The sequence below is a fragment of the Lampris incognitus genome, chromosome 16 (genome assembly GCF_029633865.1).
Source record: "Lampris incognitus isolate fLamInc1 chromosome 16, fLamInc1.hap2, whole genome shotgun sequence".
Lineage (NCBI taxonomy): Eukaryota > Metazoa > Chordata > Actinopteri > Lampriformes > Lampridae > Lampris > Lampris incognitus.
The window spans coordinates 30,659,364-30,674,150 of NC_079226.1; the positions used below are offsets into that span (position 1 = coordinate 30,659,364).

Consider the following 14,787-nt stretch of genomic DNA (forward strand, 5'->3'; position numbering starts at 1 on the left):
TTCCTGAACCATGTGTGCAGTGTGGCAGGGGGCATTGTCCTGCTGAAAGAGGCCACGGCCATCAGGGAATACCGTTGCCACGAAGGGGTAGTCCTGGTCTGCAACGATGTTTAGGTAGGTGGTATGTGTCAAAGTAACATCCAGGACCCAGGGTTTCCCAGCAGAATACTGGCCAGAACATCACACTGCCTCCACCGGTTTGCCTTCTTCCCACAGTCAAGTCAATTTTATTTGTGTAGCCCAATATCATAAATTAAAAATGTGCCTCAAGGGGCTTTACAGTCATAGTGCATCCTGGTGGTATCGCTTCCCCAGTAAAACAACACACACACCTGGCCGCCCACTTGATGCAAAAGAAATGTGATTCATCAGGCCACCTTCTTGCATTGCTCCATGGTCCAGTTCTGACGCTCACGTTCCCATTGTAGGTGTTTCGGTGGCGGACGGGGGTCATCGTGGACACTCTGACCGGTCTGCAGCTATGCAGCCTCATACGCAGCAAGCTGTGTGTTCTCACACCTGTCTATCATAGCCAGCATGAACTTTTTCAGCAGTTTGAGCTACAGTAGCTCTTCTGTGGGATCTTAGTGTTTTGGCTGATGGTCTAATCCAGGTCTCTGTAGAAGCTTGTTCTCTTTGGGTTTGTTCTTTTTCTTTTTTGTAAGACTTCCTTGGAATTGATACATTTTTGGCACACCTGATGACTGCTTTTGAGTTCTGCTGAAAGGCTAGATCAGCATACACAAGCGCGCACGTGCACACACACACTCACACACACACACACACACACACACACACAGGGTATAAACGTGTACATCAAGACACCCAATGAAAGCTGTACAGAGCAACAGAAAGAGACAAAAGAGTGTGCATGCGAGGGCGTCTGGGTAGCGTGGCGGTCTATTCCATTGCCTGCCAACACGGGGATCGCCGGTTCGAATCCCCATGTTACCTCCAGCTTGGTCGGGCATCTCTCCAGACACAATTGGCCGTGTCTGCGGGTGCGAAGCCGGATGTGGGTATGTGTCCTGGTTGCTGCACTAGCGTCTCCTCTGGTCGGTCGGGGCACCTGTTCGGGGGGGGGGGGACTGGGGGGAATAGCGTGATCCTCCCATGCACTATGTCCCCCTGGTGAAACTCCTCACTGTCAGGTGAAAAGAAGCGGCTGGTGACTCCACATGTATCGGAGGAGACATGTGGTAGTCTGCAGCCCTCCCCGGATCGGCAGAGGGGGTGGAGCAGCGACCGGGACGGCTCGGAAGAGTGGGGGGTAATTGGCTGGATACAACTGGGGAGAAAAAGGGAGAAAAAATCCCCCCAAAAAAGGAGAAGAGTGTGCATGTGTGTCATTGTGTAGCGTTGTTTGTGCTCATGTGTCTGTCCATGTCTGTCCATAGTACATCTCAAATGGACAATGGTCATGCTTCCTGCTTTCAAGCCTTTTGTGCTGTTTTATGGCGCTAAATTTAGTGTGTTATTGTTATTCATCAGCTGCACACACACACACACACACGCACGCACGCACGCACGCACGCACGCACACACACACACACACACACACACACACACTAGCAGACATAGACAACCACAAATGCAGACACACACTGTGATTCACTGGCCACCAGCAGGGTCATGTGGTCATCATGTGACATTGTGAAACGCTCAGCAGGACCACAAAAAAAGAGGGGGGATGAAGGGGACTGATTATCCCGGTTGTGGGGAACTCTACCTCTGACACACTCTCTCTCTTGCTCTCTCTCTCTCTCTCTCTCTCTCTCTCTCTCTCTCTCTCTCTCTCTCTCTCTCTCTCTGTCTCTCTCACACACCCGGTGCAGGCTGAGAGCCCATTCTTTGAGTGGCCTATAAAATATGAATGATAACGCGGTATATTTTTATCAGCCAGCCTAAGGACATGCATGAACTGGAGCAGCAAAAACGCTCTGTTTTCGCTTGCTGTGGTGCTCTTCCTGTATGCCGGGCCTCTGTGGAGCAGAGGAAGTCACTGCATGTCCGCACCGCTTCTGTTGCACTGCTTGCTTGTGGTATCTAAATGCACGTGTAGAGATTTATGTGCTTGTGTGCTTATTAGAGTGTATTGTTTTATGTGCTGATGTGTGTATGTGTGTGTGGTGTGTTTAGATATGTGAGCATTCTTATGTGATTGTGTGTGTGTGTGTGTGTGTGTGTGTGTGTGTGTGTGTGTGTGTGTGTGTGTGTGTGCGTGCGTGCAATACATCCCTGTGTGCTTGGAGAGATCGGTGTATTTATGTGTGTGGCGAGTCATGCATGGACATGTATTTTTATTTGACAGTTTGTGTGCACGCACGTGTGTGTGTGTGTGTGTGTGTGTGTGTGTGTGTGTGTGTGTGTACAGAGCCTCAGACATGTCTTGGGAATTGCTGTCAGAGCTCTATCTGCAGCTCTGAGAGTTTATTCACAGAGTTATAAACCACACACACACACACATGCACACACTCACATGCACTCACACGCACACACGTACGTGCACATGCGCATCGTGAGACAGAGAAAAGGCAGAATAAGTGGAGAGAGCTAAACTGAATGTACCTGCATAAGCTGAAGGCTTGATGGGTGGCAGGCAGACTGTCGCTCTTCTCACAGAATGCTCTACTGTGCACAGTCAGAGATGCCTCCTGCTAGCTGGCTTTCTTTTTTCCTTTTTTCTTTTCTTTCTTTTTTCTTTTCTCTCTCTGGCATCCCTATTTCTCACACATACACTTGCACAAGCTACATAAATTTGCACAAACTCTCTCATTCATATGTGCATGTTCATACACGTGCACGTGCACACACACACACACACACACACACACACACACACACACACACACACACACCAACGTACAGCAACACAGTCACATTCATACATGTGCCCACACATACTTGTCAGAACACTTGAACAGTAAGTAGCCTTTGTGTGGGAGTGTAGCTTTGGCAGTGTGTGTGCGAGCATGTGTGCGAGTGTGCATGTGTGGTTTGGTGAGTGTGCGACAGCAGGAAAATGTACTTGAGACAGAAGACTGTGAGAGAATGTGTTTGCTTGCGTTAGTGTGTGGATGAGTGTGTGTCGGGTGGTGGTGGTGTGAGGGTGCATCTGAGGCAATGTGTGTGTTTGTCTCCTGCATACGATGGAGAAAGAAGGGCAAAAGCGAAACGCAACAGGAAAAGGAAGGCGTGTGAAAGTGATGCACGAGGCCTCCTCTCAAAATCAGCTGACAGGTTGACAGGTCTGCTGAGACTGTCAAAAAAACAAACATGGCAAGAAGAGAAAGACAGAAAAAGAGAGAGAGATACTGAGATGAGCGGGGGTGGGGGGGGGCTGGTGAGACATCAAGCGGATACAGAGATGAAAAAGGGAGAGGATAGAGAGAGTCTGAAATAGAGAAGGACTGAGATAAATACAGGAAACAGGAGGGTGAGGTAAAGGTATGGAAAGTGAGTGAGGGAGCTTGAAAGGTGTAGAGGACGAGAGGAAGATGGAGATTTGGGAGACGAGGAGGGAGAAGGGTGAAAAATGATGTGAGTGTAATGTTTTTCTGAACGAAAATAAGTGGTTTTATGGAGAAGGAACTTTCCTGTTAAACGGCAGGTTGTGTAATATTATCTGTTCCCTGACAGTTTATTTCAGGTTATTTTTGCTTTATTTTATTATTTTTGCTTAAAACTCTTAAAATGGCACTAAAACATACTGGAAACTCTTTACCTTAGATCTTGTTACGAAACAAATATTTTTATTGCAACACAGATAGGACACATTTTTTAGTGAACATCCTTTTCAGTGAAAAACAAAGAAGTAGAGATTCAGGCCTTGATATTTTACCCCCCACGTATTAAAAAACTCTGTGTTAGTGTCTTTATGCATGTTCAGTAATCCAGGTAAAGAAATCACAGAAAGGTGAATCAGTTCATCTGGACACATTTATTGAGAGAAACGTTTCATCGCTCATCTAAGTGACCTCTTCAGTCTCCACTGACTGCAGGTATCCCCACTCTTATAAACAACACAGCGGCATAACGGCCGAAACCAATGATCATTTTCATATGCAAATTGTCGTGACCATTAAGTAGAGTTAAAATGGCCATGTGTACTATCCACAGAGGATTTGGGAATAGTTGCAAACATGCATAAAGAGGGCAGTACTATAGCAGAGGCATGGGTGGGCTATGGCTTCCCCAGTCTGACCTGTAGTGGCCAACTTGTGTGTGTGTGTATATATATATATGTATATGGAAGAAGTGGAAAAGAGGGTTCTGATGTCCTATCCACATTTCACCGACCACATTACCTCTGTGGACAACCACATCAAGTTCACCAGGAAGGATGTGAAAAATGGCAGATCAGCCTTCTTAGACTCTGAAATTGCAATCGGTGGGGTGTCTGGGTGGTATAACGGTCTATTCTGTTGTCTACCAACACGGGGCTTGCTGGTTCAAATCCCTGTGTTACCTCCGGTTTGGTGGGGCGTCCCTACAGACACAATTGGCCATGTCTGCGGGTGGGAAGCCGGATGTGGGTATATGTTCTGGTTGCTGCGCTAGCACCTCCTCTGGTCATTCGGGGTGCCTGTTCGGGGTAGAGGAGGAAGTGGGGGGAATAGCGTGATTCTTCCACGCGCTATATCCCCCTGGTGAAACTCCTCACTGTCAGGTGAAAAGAAGTGGTTGGTGTCTCCACATGTATCGGAGGAAGCATGTGGCAGTCTGCAGCCCTCCCCAGATCAGCAGAGGGGCTGAAGCAGAGACTAGGACAACTCGGAAAATAGGGTAATTTGCCAAGTACAATTGGGGAGAAAAGCCACAAAAAAATTTTTTTTTTGCAATTGGCAAAGAGGGACATTTGGTTGTTGATGTTTACCGGTTTGACTCTCGTCATCCACTGGAGCACAAACTAGGAGTACTCGGGATGCTGTACCACCGAGCTGACAACGTCCCCACCAACACAGTGGCTGGGGAAGGGGAGAAATCCCACATTACATTACAGTCATTTAGCCGATGCTTTTTCCAAAGCGACTTACAATAAGTGCATTTAATGTAGGAAATCAGGAGAACTACTAGTCAGAGGTCATAAGTGCATCTTCTCTCTAAACAAGCATTTAAGATCAAAACCAGTGCTAAAGTAAAAGCACAAGAAAGAGCTTTTTTTTTTAAATGAGTGAATACAATAAGTGCTAAGAACAAGTAACAGGGTAGTAGTTCTTGAAGAGGTGAGTTTTCAACCTGTGCCGAAAGATGGGCAGTGACGCCACTGTCCTGACATCAGTGGGGAGTTCATTCCACCACTGTGGGGCCAGGACAGAAAAGAGCCGTGACCAGATCGATCGGCAGCAGGGGCCTCTGAGCAACAGGGCAACCAGGCGTCCCGAGGCGGCAGAGCGAAGTGGTTTGGCAGGGGTGTAGGGCTTAACCATGGCCTGGAGATAGGAAGGAGCTGTTCCGTTCACTGCCCTGTAGGCTAGCACCAGAGTCTTAAACTGGATGCGAGCAGCTACTGGGAGCCAGTGTAGGGACAAAAGGGGAGTTGTGTGGGAGAACTTAGCGCGGTTGAACACCAGACGAGCTGCAGCTTTCTGAACAAGCTCCAGAGATCTGATGGCCAACGCCGGGGCGCCAGCAAGGAGGGAGTTGCCGTAGTCCAGCTGGGAGATGACCAGTGCCTGAATGAGCACCTGTGCCATCTCGTCGGTGAGGAATGGCCAAGTCCTCCTAATGTTATAGAGGAGAAATCCGCAGGAGGGAGCAACTGATACAACGTTTGCAGCAAACGATAGTTGGTCGTCCAGGATCACACCCAGATTCCTCGCAGTCCGAGTTGGCGTCACCACGGTGTTGTCAATGGGGTTAGCCAGATCTCGCTGTGGGCAACCTTTCCCCAGGAGGAACATCAGCTCTGTCTTGTCCATATTGAGCTTCATGGTGTGTCACCATCCACTTCGAGATGTCTGTCAAGCACGCAGCAATGCATGTCTCTGCTTGTGTGTCAGAGGGAGGAAAGGACAAGATCAGCTGGGTGTCATCAGCATAACAATGGTAAGAGAAGTCATGAGAGCGAATAACAGAACCCAGGGATGTCGTGTACAGGGAGAAAAGGAGAGGACCCAGAACCGAACCCTGTGGAATGCCTGTAGTCAGTCTGTGAGGCTCCGACACAGATCAGCTGGTAGGAGCGATCCGTCAGGTAGAATGCAAACATTGAGAGTGCAGAGTCTGTGACACCCAGCCCCTCGAGGGTAGAGAGGAGGATCTGGTGGTTCACTGTGTCGAATGCAGCTGACAGGTCCAGGAGTATCAGGACAGAGGAGAGAGAGTTTGCTCTCACAGAGTGCAGCGATTCTGTCACTGCAAGGAGGGCCATCCCTGTCGAGTGACCCACCTTGAACCCAGACTGGTTGGGGTCCAGGAGGTCGTTCTGGTGGAAGTTCAAAGAAAGTTGGTTAAAGACAGCACGTTCAAAACTTTAGGATAGAAAGGGTAGAAGGGAAACCGGTCTGTAGTTTTTGATGTCAGAGAGGTTAAGTGATGATTTCTTGAGAAGGGGGGTGACTCTAGCAGTCTTGAAGGCAGATGGAACGCATCCTGCCTGGAGGGAGATGTTGATGAGGTGGGTTAGAAAGGGAAGGAGTTCAGGTGCTATAGATTGAAGAAGAGGAGAGGGGACCGGGTCAAGGGAGCATGTGGTGAGGTGACTGGATGTGATGAGGTTGAGGACCTCGTCGGGGGATAGGGGAGCAAGGTGGGATAGGGTGGGATGTGGAGAGGTGAGGGAGGGTGCAATAGTGCAAGCAGCACTAACCTGGTGGTGAGAAAATGAGGATCTGATGTCGTTTACCTTCTTGTCAAAGAAGTTAGCAAAGTTATCAGGGTTTGAAGAAGTGTAGAGAAGGTTTCAAAGAGTTTCTTAGGATTAGAGGCAGAGGATAGGATTTTGGAGCGATATAAGGCAGCCTTAGCAGCAGAAAGGGAGGAGGAGAAAGTGGAAAGAAGAGATTTGAAGTTGAGAAGGTCCTCTGGGAGTTTGCCTTTTCTCCATTTGCGCTCTGCCACTCTTGGGCTCCTTCTGTCAGTACATACTGAGTCAGACAGCCAAGGGGCAGGTGGAGTTGGGCGTGCAGGCCTGGAGGTGAGGGGACAGAGATTGTCCAGAGAAGAGGAGAGACAGTGTCTAGTAAAGATAAGGTCCAGCTGGTTGCCGGCCTTGTGGGTAGGAGGAGAGGGTGAGAGGTGAAGGTCAAAGGAGGAGAGGAAAGAGAGAAGAGGATCTAGGTTGTCAGTGCGGCTGTTGAAGTCACCGAGAAGGATATGTGCAGAGTCATCAACAGGGAAGTGCAAGACAAGTGTGTCAAGCTCCTCCAGAAACTCACCAAGGGGGCCTGGTGGGTGGTACACAACCACAATGGTGAGTTTGACTGGATAAGAGAGAGTAACAGCATGATATTCAAAAGAGGGCGGAGAAAATTGTGGAATGGAAACAAGAGAGTATTTCCATTTCAGGGAGACTAGCAGGCCAGTACCACCACCCTGCCTCCCAGCTCTGGGAGTGTGAGAAAAAGAGTACACATCAGACAGAGCTGCAGGTGTGGTGGTGTTTTCTGGCATGATTCAGGTCTCAGTTAGAAAAAGAAAGTTGAGGGAGAGCAAGAATGCGTAGCCTGAGATAAACTCAGCTTTTGGCACTGTAGACTGGCAATTCCAGAGCCCTCCCGTCACCACCTGCTCAATGTGAGTGGAGAGAGTGAGATAGATGAGATTGGTAGGGTCACAGCGACTAGGAGTGACCCAACGTCTATGCCAGCCCCGGGAAGAGGAAAGGACAGGAATGCGAAGGAAACACATAGTCTATACTAGGTACGGAAGATAGAGATGACTGACTGGATCTAAAAAGAGCAGTCCTTGCTTGACGAAATCTTGGCTTGAAAAAGTCACACGTGCCTTCGTTCATCATAGATCTGTTTGCCCTCGGCTTTTAAGTAGCAGCAGTGATTTAAAGAACACTGATTGCTAATTGTCTGCCAGGAGTGCAGGCCAAACCTTGGCTGCTTAACACCCAATTGGCCTACGAGGTACACTGAAAATAGGCCTATATCCCAGAAACTGGTCACTTATGTAAAACTCTTATCAAACCTCACACAATACAATTAAACCTGCAAACAGCAAGTTACCGTTAAATTGGCCCTGACAAACTGGGCGTTTGTCAAAGCCAGGAAGAAGCCCTAACAGTGCCCCAGCCGATTGAAGAAAGGAGAAGAACAACAGCTGCCTAAGCTTAAACCAGTGGTGTTTCCGTATGTGACAGGATCGTCAGAAACACTGAGATATGTGTTTTCCAAACACCACGTCTCAGTTGCTTTCAAACCCCAAAACACGGCGCACCAGAAATTGCTCCACCCCAAGGATCAGTGTCCCCCAGCACAAACAGAGCAATATTGTGTACTCGGTTAAATGCCAGGAGGATTGCTGTGACTTGTACATTGGGGAAACTACACAGACGCTGGCCAAGAGGATGGCACAACACAGGAGAGCTAACACATCAGGCCAGGACTCCACAGTCTACACCCATCTACACTCTTTCAAGGATGAGGATGTGCACATGCCTTGATAGCAGAATTGTAAAAACCAGGTCCAGAAAGTAAATGTCCAAACTGTGTATGTACTCCAACCGTGTTACTAAACCAGCTGATTTCATTAGCTAGTTTTCCCTACCTAGTTGAGGAGTGGTGTTGACTAGAATCTGCTGGTGTAGTTCATGAGTGGAGCAAATACATGGTTTGGACTTTTACTTTCTGGACCTGGTTTTTACAACTCTGCTTGATAGGGAGGAACACTGGTTTGAACGGGGAGGCAAAGAGGCCATCTATGTGAACAGGGAACAACCATCCCTGAACTAAAGGCGCGGGGGGGGGGGGGGGAGATGCTAAGTACATCTGTCGCCATTTTACAATGCTGTCATTGCAAACATTCCCCAATCCTCTGTGACTAGTACAGGTGGCCATTGAAACTCTAATTAATGGTCACAGCGATTTGCATATGAAACCAATTGTTGGTTTCGGTCGTTATGCAACTGTATAGTTTATAAGGGTGGGGATACCTGCAGTCAGTTGAGACTGAAGAGGTCACTTAGATGAGTGATGAAACGTTTCTCTCAATAAACATTGTGTCCAGATTAACTGATTCAACTTTCTGTGATCTCCATTTTAGTGACCTAAAACGCCATTTGCGTGTGGATGAGATGCCAAAACGTAGAAGAAATTCGTTTTGCAAAATATCCGTATTAGTGTGGACAAGGCATCAGACTGTTGCCAATACCCAGCAGGTAATCATGATGACAACTTGCTCTCCTACGGTCAACAAAACCCCCTCCACCGTCACACTCATCGCACTGGGCTCTAGTGGGACTATCTGGATGCCATGACGGATGGATGGAGGTGGCTTATCAGAAGACCCATTCCTCCACAAAACATCCAGCAAAAAATGGCCGGACAGTCACCAGTCAGCCAACAAACAGAAGAAACACTTACCTGATCATGCAGAAAAGACATGGAAAAAAGAAGGAAAAAATCTCTGAAGTTAGAAAGTAATTCCACGCCAAACACTCACTCAACTCCACTCACACTCACCCAGAACTCCCAGCATGCAATGCAGAGAGAGAGAGAGAGATTGTTCAAGTCACTCATGTGAGGAATGTGAGGATATTCACAATTATCCCCATTTATGATTATCCCAGTGATGGAAATTCACCACGATCAACTTTTCATGAGTGATTTTAATTGCGATACGTGGTAAAATCCTATATTGTCCCATCCTCTACTCCCATTGTACAGCTACAGAGGCCTGGTTTATTTCAGCGAATCACCAACTCAGCAAGCTGCTAGCTTGGGAACTCATTCTCATTTCTTTTCTCAGGATCTATTTCATAACTTTCGTTTAGAATATATACAACAAAAAGTTATCATACCCTATGAAATGAAAATAACTCGTACTAGCTATTGATGTATATTGACAATGAGTGGCATGGTAACTTCTTGGTAGGCGGTGTTAACAGCAAGAGGGTCCAGGGTTCGATTCCAGCCTTTCTGTGTGGAGTTTGCATGTTCTCCATGTGTTTGTGTGGGTTTCTTCTGGGTACTCTGGTTTCCTCCCACAGTCTAAAGACATGTGTGTGTGTGTGTGTGTGTGTGTGTGTATTTGGTGAAGTGAAGCTGATGAAAGTGTGTTTGAGGTATGAGCGGTGTGTGACTTACTGTTTGTCTAGGCCCTGTGATAGACTGGATGATCTGTCCAGGGCTCCCCCACCTTTCCCCCATGCTAGCAATGACGGACTTCAGCCACACCGACCCAACAAGTGAATTGGATAAAATGGATGAATGAACAGGTTGACATATTGAGCCAACAGTCGTATCCAATGTGAGTCAATGTGAGCACAACAACAGAAATAGCAGAAAGCCTTATAACAAAAAAATGATAATAACCAAAAGCTGAGGGCAGAGCGAGAGTAATTTCACACTTTGTAAATAATAAATTTGGCTTCGATTTGGTTTCAAGTGCCAACTCTTTGTGTGTGTGTGTGTGGGGGTGTGTGTGTGTAAATGAGGCCCAGAGGTGTGCTAGCTCTAAAACCTGTGCAGATATACTGGCAGAAAAGACAAGATATAAAGGTGAAGAAGGGAGAGAGACTGAGAACGGACGGATGAGAATGAAAGATTGCTGTCAGGCTATGTTTAGAAAATGTTTGAAAGGCAAGGACAGTGGCGGAGAGGTGAGAGACATAATAGAAAGTAAGCAGTGCTGGGACACAGCTGGAATGAGAGGATCACATCGGAAAGAATGAAAGATAAACTATCCAGACAGTCTTGGTCACCTTCAGGAGAGAGACAGAGAGAGAGAGAGACTATGGTTAGTTTGAGAAGTACAGAGGCTCGCAGAAAAGAGAGGGTGTGAAAAAGTGAAAGAAGAGAGAGAGTGAATACCAGCTTTTGTTGGAAAGCCGTAGCAACGCCGCAGAAACAAAGGGGGAGGTGTTTGCTTCTGTGTGTGTGTGTGTGTGTGTGTGTGTGTGTGTGTGTGTGTGGGTGTGCGTGTGTGCGTGCGTGTGTGTGTGTGCGTGTGTGCGTGTGCGTGCCTGTGGGGGTCAATGGGTTTTTTCTCTGTTCGGGCTGTTCCCTCTAGCCAGTGATGTGCAGAGAGTTTCTGTGTTGGCATCCTATTGATTGTGAGCCTAAATGATTAGCTAGTCTGGCTATGAGCCTCCTGCTTTCCAGACAACCATGAAACCACCTGTGGAGCTCAGGTGGTAAAACATGCCAGTAGGAGATCCTTAGTCCACTCATGCCATCCATCTTATAAACCTATCCACCTGTAGTGCCGGCGACACCAAATAACATGTGTGAAGGATAAAAATGTAGATATTAGTGCTGGGCATTAATTCAATATTATCATTTATCATCTTTCGGTGGTATGGTGATGCAGTGGTTAGCGTGATTGCCTCACAGTAAGAAGGTGGTTCTGGGTTCGAGCCCCGGGGTAGTTCAACCTTCAGGGTCATGCCAAGTCATCCTCTGTGTGGAGTTTGTATGTTCTCCCTGTGTCTGCGTGGGTGTCCTCCGGTTTCCTCCCACAGCCCAAAGACATGCAGGTCAGGTGAACCGGCCATACTAAATTGTCCCTAGGTGTGAATGTGTGTGTGTGTATCGGCCCTGTGATGGACTGGCGGCCTGTCGAAGGTGTCTCCCCGCCTGCCACCCAATGACTGCTGGGATAGGCTCCAGCATCCCCGCGACCCTGAGTTAAGGATAAGCAGTTTGGATAATGAATGAATGAATGAATCTTTCAGTGGTACTGTGAATTTTGGATGTTGCCATAGCACGATACACAATTTTGTTGCCTAAATCAATAATAACGAAAATCTATTACCCAACATTGCTCACAAAATGTGATCTGAAAGATCTCAATTATTATTTGAAAGCTAGTTTTGCTGTGACATTATACATTATGCATATGTAAACAGATGTCATGACATATATATCAATCATATATATTAATATCATGTCGAATTCCCTAAAATTATCATGATAAGGGGCGTCTGGGTAACGTAGCATTCTATTCCGTTGCTTACCAACACTGGGATCAGTGGTTCGAATCCCTGTGTTGCCTCTGGCTTGGTCGGGCGTCCCTACAGATACAATTGGCCGTGTCTGCTGGTGGGAAGCCGGATGTGGGTATGTGTCCTGGTCGCTGCACTAGCGCCTCATCTGGTTGCTCGGGAGCCTGTTTGGGGAGGTGGGGGGGATAGCGTGATCCTCCCACGTGCTACGTCCCCCTGGTGAAACTCCTCACTGTCAGGTGAAAAGAAGCGGCTGGCGACTCCACATGTCTCAGAGGAGGCATGTGGTAGTCTGCAGCCCTCCCCGGATCGGCAGAGGGGGTGGAGCAGCGACCGGGACGGCTCGGAAGAGTGGGGTAATTGGTAATTGGGGAGAAAAAGGGGGGGCGGATTACCATGAAAATATTTTCCATATCAGCGAGCGCTAGTAGATATGGTGTGTTTGGTGAGACGTCGTTAGGAAACGCAGCAGCGTAGCGGGATTCAGTCAACATTCGCAAAACGGGGCTTTGATTAGTGAAAACGAAAATGCTGCATCGTTTTACATTATAGTCACTTGAATGTATTAACCGTCCATCCGTCTCCCTCTAGGACCCGGCTGGTATCTTTGAGTTGGTGGAGCTTGTGGGAAATGGTACCTATGGACAAGTTTACAAGGTAAGAGCTGTGCACACACACACACACACACACACACACACACACACACACACACACACACACACACACAGACTTAAATGGACAGACCCTTTGATGCCGTTATCGTCTGCCTCTTTTGATAACATTCCTCTCCCTTCTCCCGTCAACGCCAATTCCGTCTTTCCAAGTGAATGGAATGTAAAGAGCGTACAGATGCACATCATTGTGAGGCAAACAGGAAAAAAAACACCACAACAGCAGTGCTCCAGCCCGAGAGAAGTGGAGCGACTGTTGAAAGAGTCTTTAAATGTAGAGAGGGGGGAAGGAGGAACTGGGGCACATTAAAGTGCTTTTAAGAGAATTAGTCTTCGTCTCCTCCGCCATCTTTCTCTCTCTCTTGCTCTCGTTCACCTTCCTTCTCTCGCTCTTCCCTGCTATCTCTGTGAGAGGCAAGTACTTGTTGCCTCTATCTGAGGTCGTTCAGGGGGAAGTGTTCATGGGGGGGGGGGCACAGGAAGTGCTTGTGCCGAGCTGTTTCCTGTCCCTGGCTCTGACATCACAGGGTCCGACGCTGTGACACACGGCGGTTTCAGGTTTCATGCTGTCGGCGGCGCTCAGATGTTTCCCGCTGTCGCTCAAACCGCTCTATCTCTCTGTCCAAGTTGTCATCCTTACCCTCGACTTCCTTCTTTTACCGCCTTCCATCTCTTGTTCCTCTCCCGCTCCTCCTCCTGCTCCCCTCTTCCCTTTCCATATCCTGCCACCCTTCCATGTCCCTCTGAAGGACACCGAGTTACATCAGCCCATGGCGGTTTCTCAAGTCAGCTCCAGCTGGAATAAACATCTGTGTGTGCAGGCGTTTGCTTGCTTATGAGCATGTGTGTGTGCATCCATGTGTGTGTGTGTGTGTGTGTGTGTGTGTGTGTGTGTGTGTGTGTGTGTGTGTGTGTGTGTGTGTGTGTGTGTGTGTGTGTGTGTGTGTGTGTGTGCGCGCTCACACATGGCTATGTTATACCTATGTGTGGAGGCCAGTGTCCATATGAGTGCAAATGTTTTAGAGCTCGCCTGCATGTTTGTGTGTAATGGAGCGGTGAGTGAAGGTCAGGTAGTGATGGAGAGGAGCCGTTATCGCCACCGATTGGACCAGATGAAAGGTCAGGCTGAGGTCAAACATGCCTCTCCCCGCCCCTAGAAGCAATCTCTGACAGTGTTGTGCACATGTGTGTGTGTGTGTGTGTGTAGGTATACATGTATTTTGTGTGTTTGTGTGTGTGGGATGGGGATGGGGGGGCACAAAAAAGTGTTGGAGAATAGGAGAGTTGTGTGTTATTGCTGACTCTGCTGTCTTTGTGAAAGTCACGGCTCATTTGCTGGCTGACATTCAGCCGGTCTGCTCCTATACATTACTAAGCCGTGGCAACAGGCTGTGGCAACATCGCCACTGGCTTGTTGGGTCTGTCGCCCGTACAGCCAGTACACACTGTCGGGGTGTCACGGTGAGAACCAATTTGGCTGAAGAGCACTGAGATATGCTTTGTTTAGGTTCATGATTGCTGTTGATTTTTGCATATGCAAAAAAAAAAAATCAACATTTAATAACTTTAGAAATGACGATATTTTTCTTTTAGTTTTCTTTACCTGGGTTTAATTACATCTGTCAAGGTCCTAAAACTTAACATGTAAAGCAGCCTTCAGCTCCTAGATTCAATTAAAACTTTATGGCAACAAGTGTAAATAGGTTTATAGGATGATCGTAATAACGCAGCTCATCAGTCACATAGATAAAATTATATGGCCATCCCATCTGAGACTGAGGTACAAAAAAAACCCAACCTTGTCGTGTTTGCTTACCCCTTAAACTTTAAATCCAGTAGAGATGCGGACAATGTTCTCAAGACAGTAGTGATGTCGAAAAAGTGCTTGAAAAGGGTTTTCTCTTAACTGTTTGGCCCTTCCCGTAGTATAGGGATGGATCTAATTATAAGTGAAGACTCCTATGTTTGTAGACTTAAGATAATGAACAGTGGTAATTAAGA

The 14,787-nt window shown here is 47.6% G+C and overlaps 1 protein-coding gene across 2 annotated transcripts in view; it reads left to right on the forward strand.

Moving 5' to 3' along the window:
* tnika (TRAF2 and NCK interacting kinase a) overlaps nt 1-14,787 on the forward strand; it is a 109,885-nt gene that overhangs the window by 8,581 nt on the left and 86,517 nt on the right. For both annotated transcript variants that reach the window (XR_008811727.1, XM_056295965.1), the window contains exon 2: nt 12,707-12,772. Coding sequence is in view for 1 of the 2 variants with exons in the window: in XM_056295965.1 (XP_056151940.1) it covers nt 12,707-12,772 (66 nt within the window). In the remaining variant the exon portion in view is untranslated. The remainder of the gene's footprint in view (nt 1-12,706; nt 12,773-14,787) is intronic.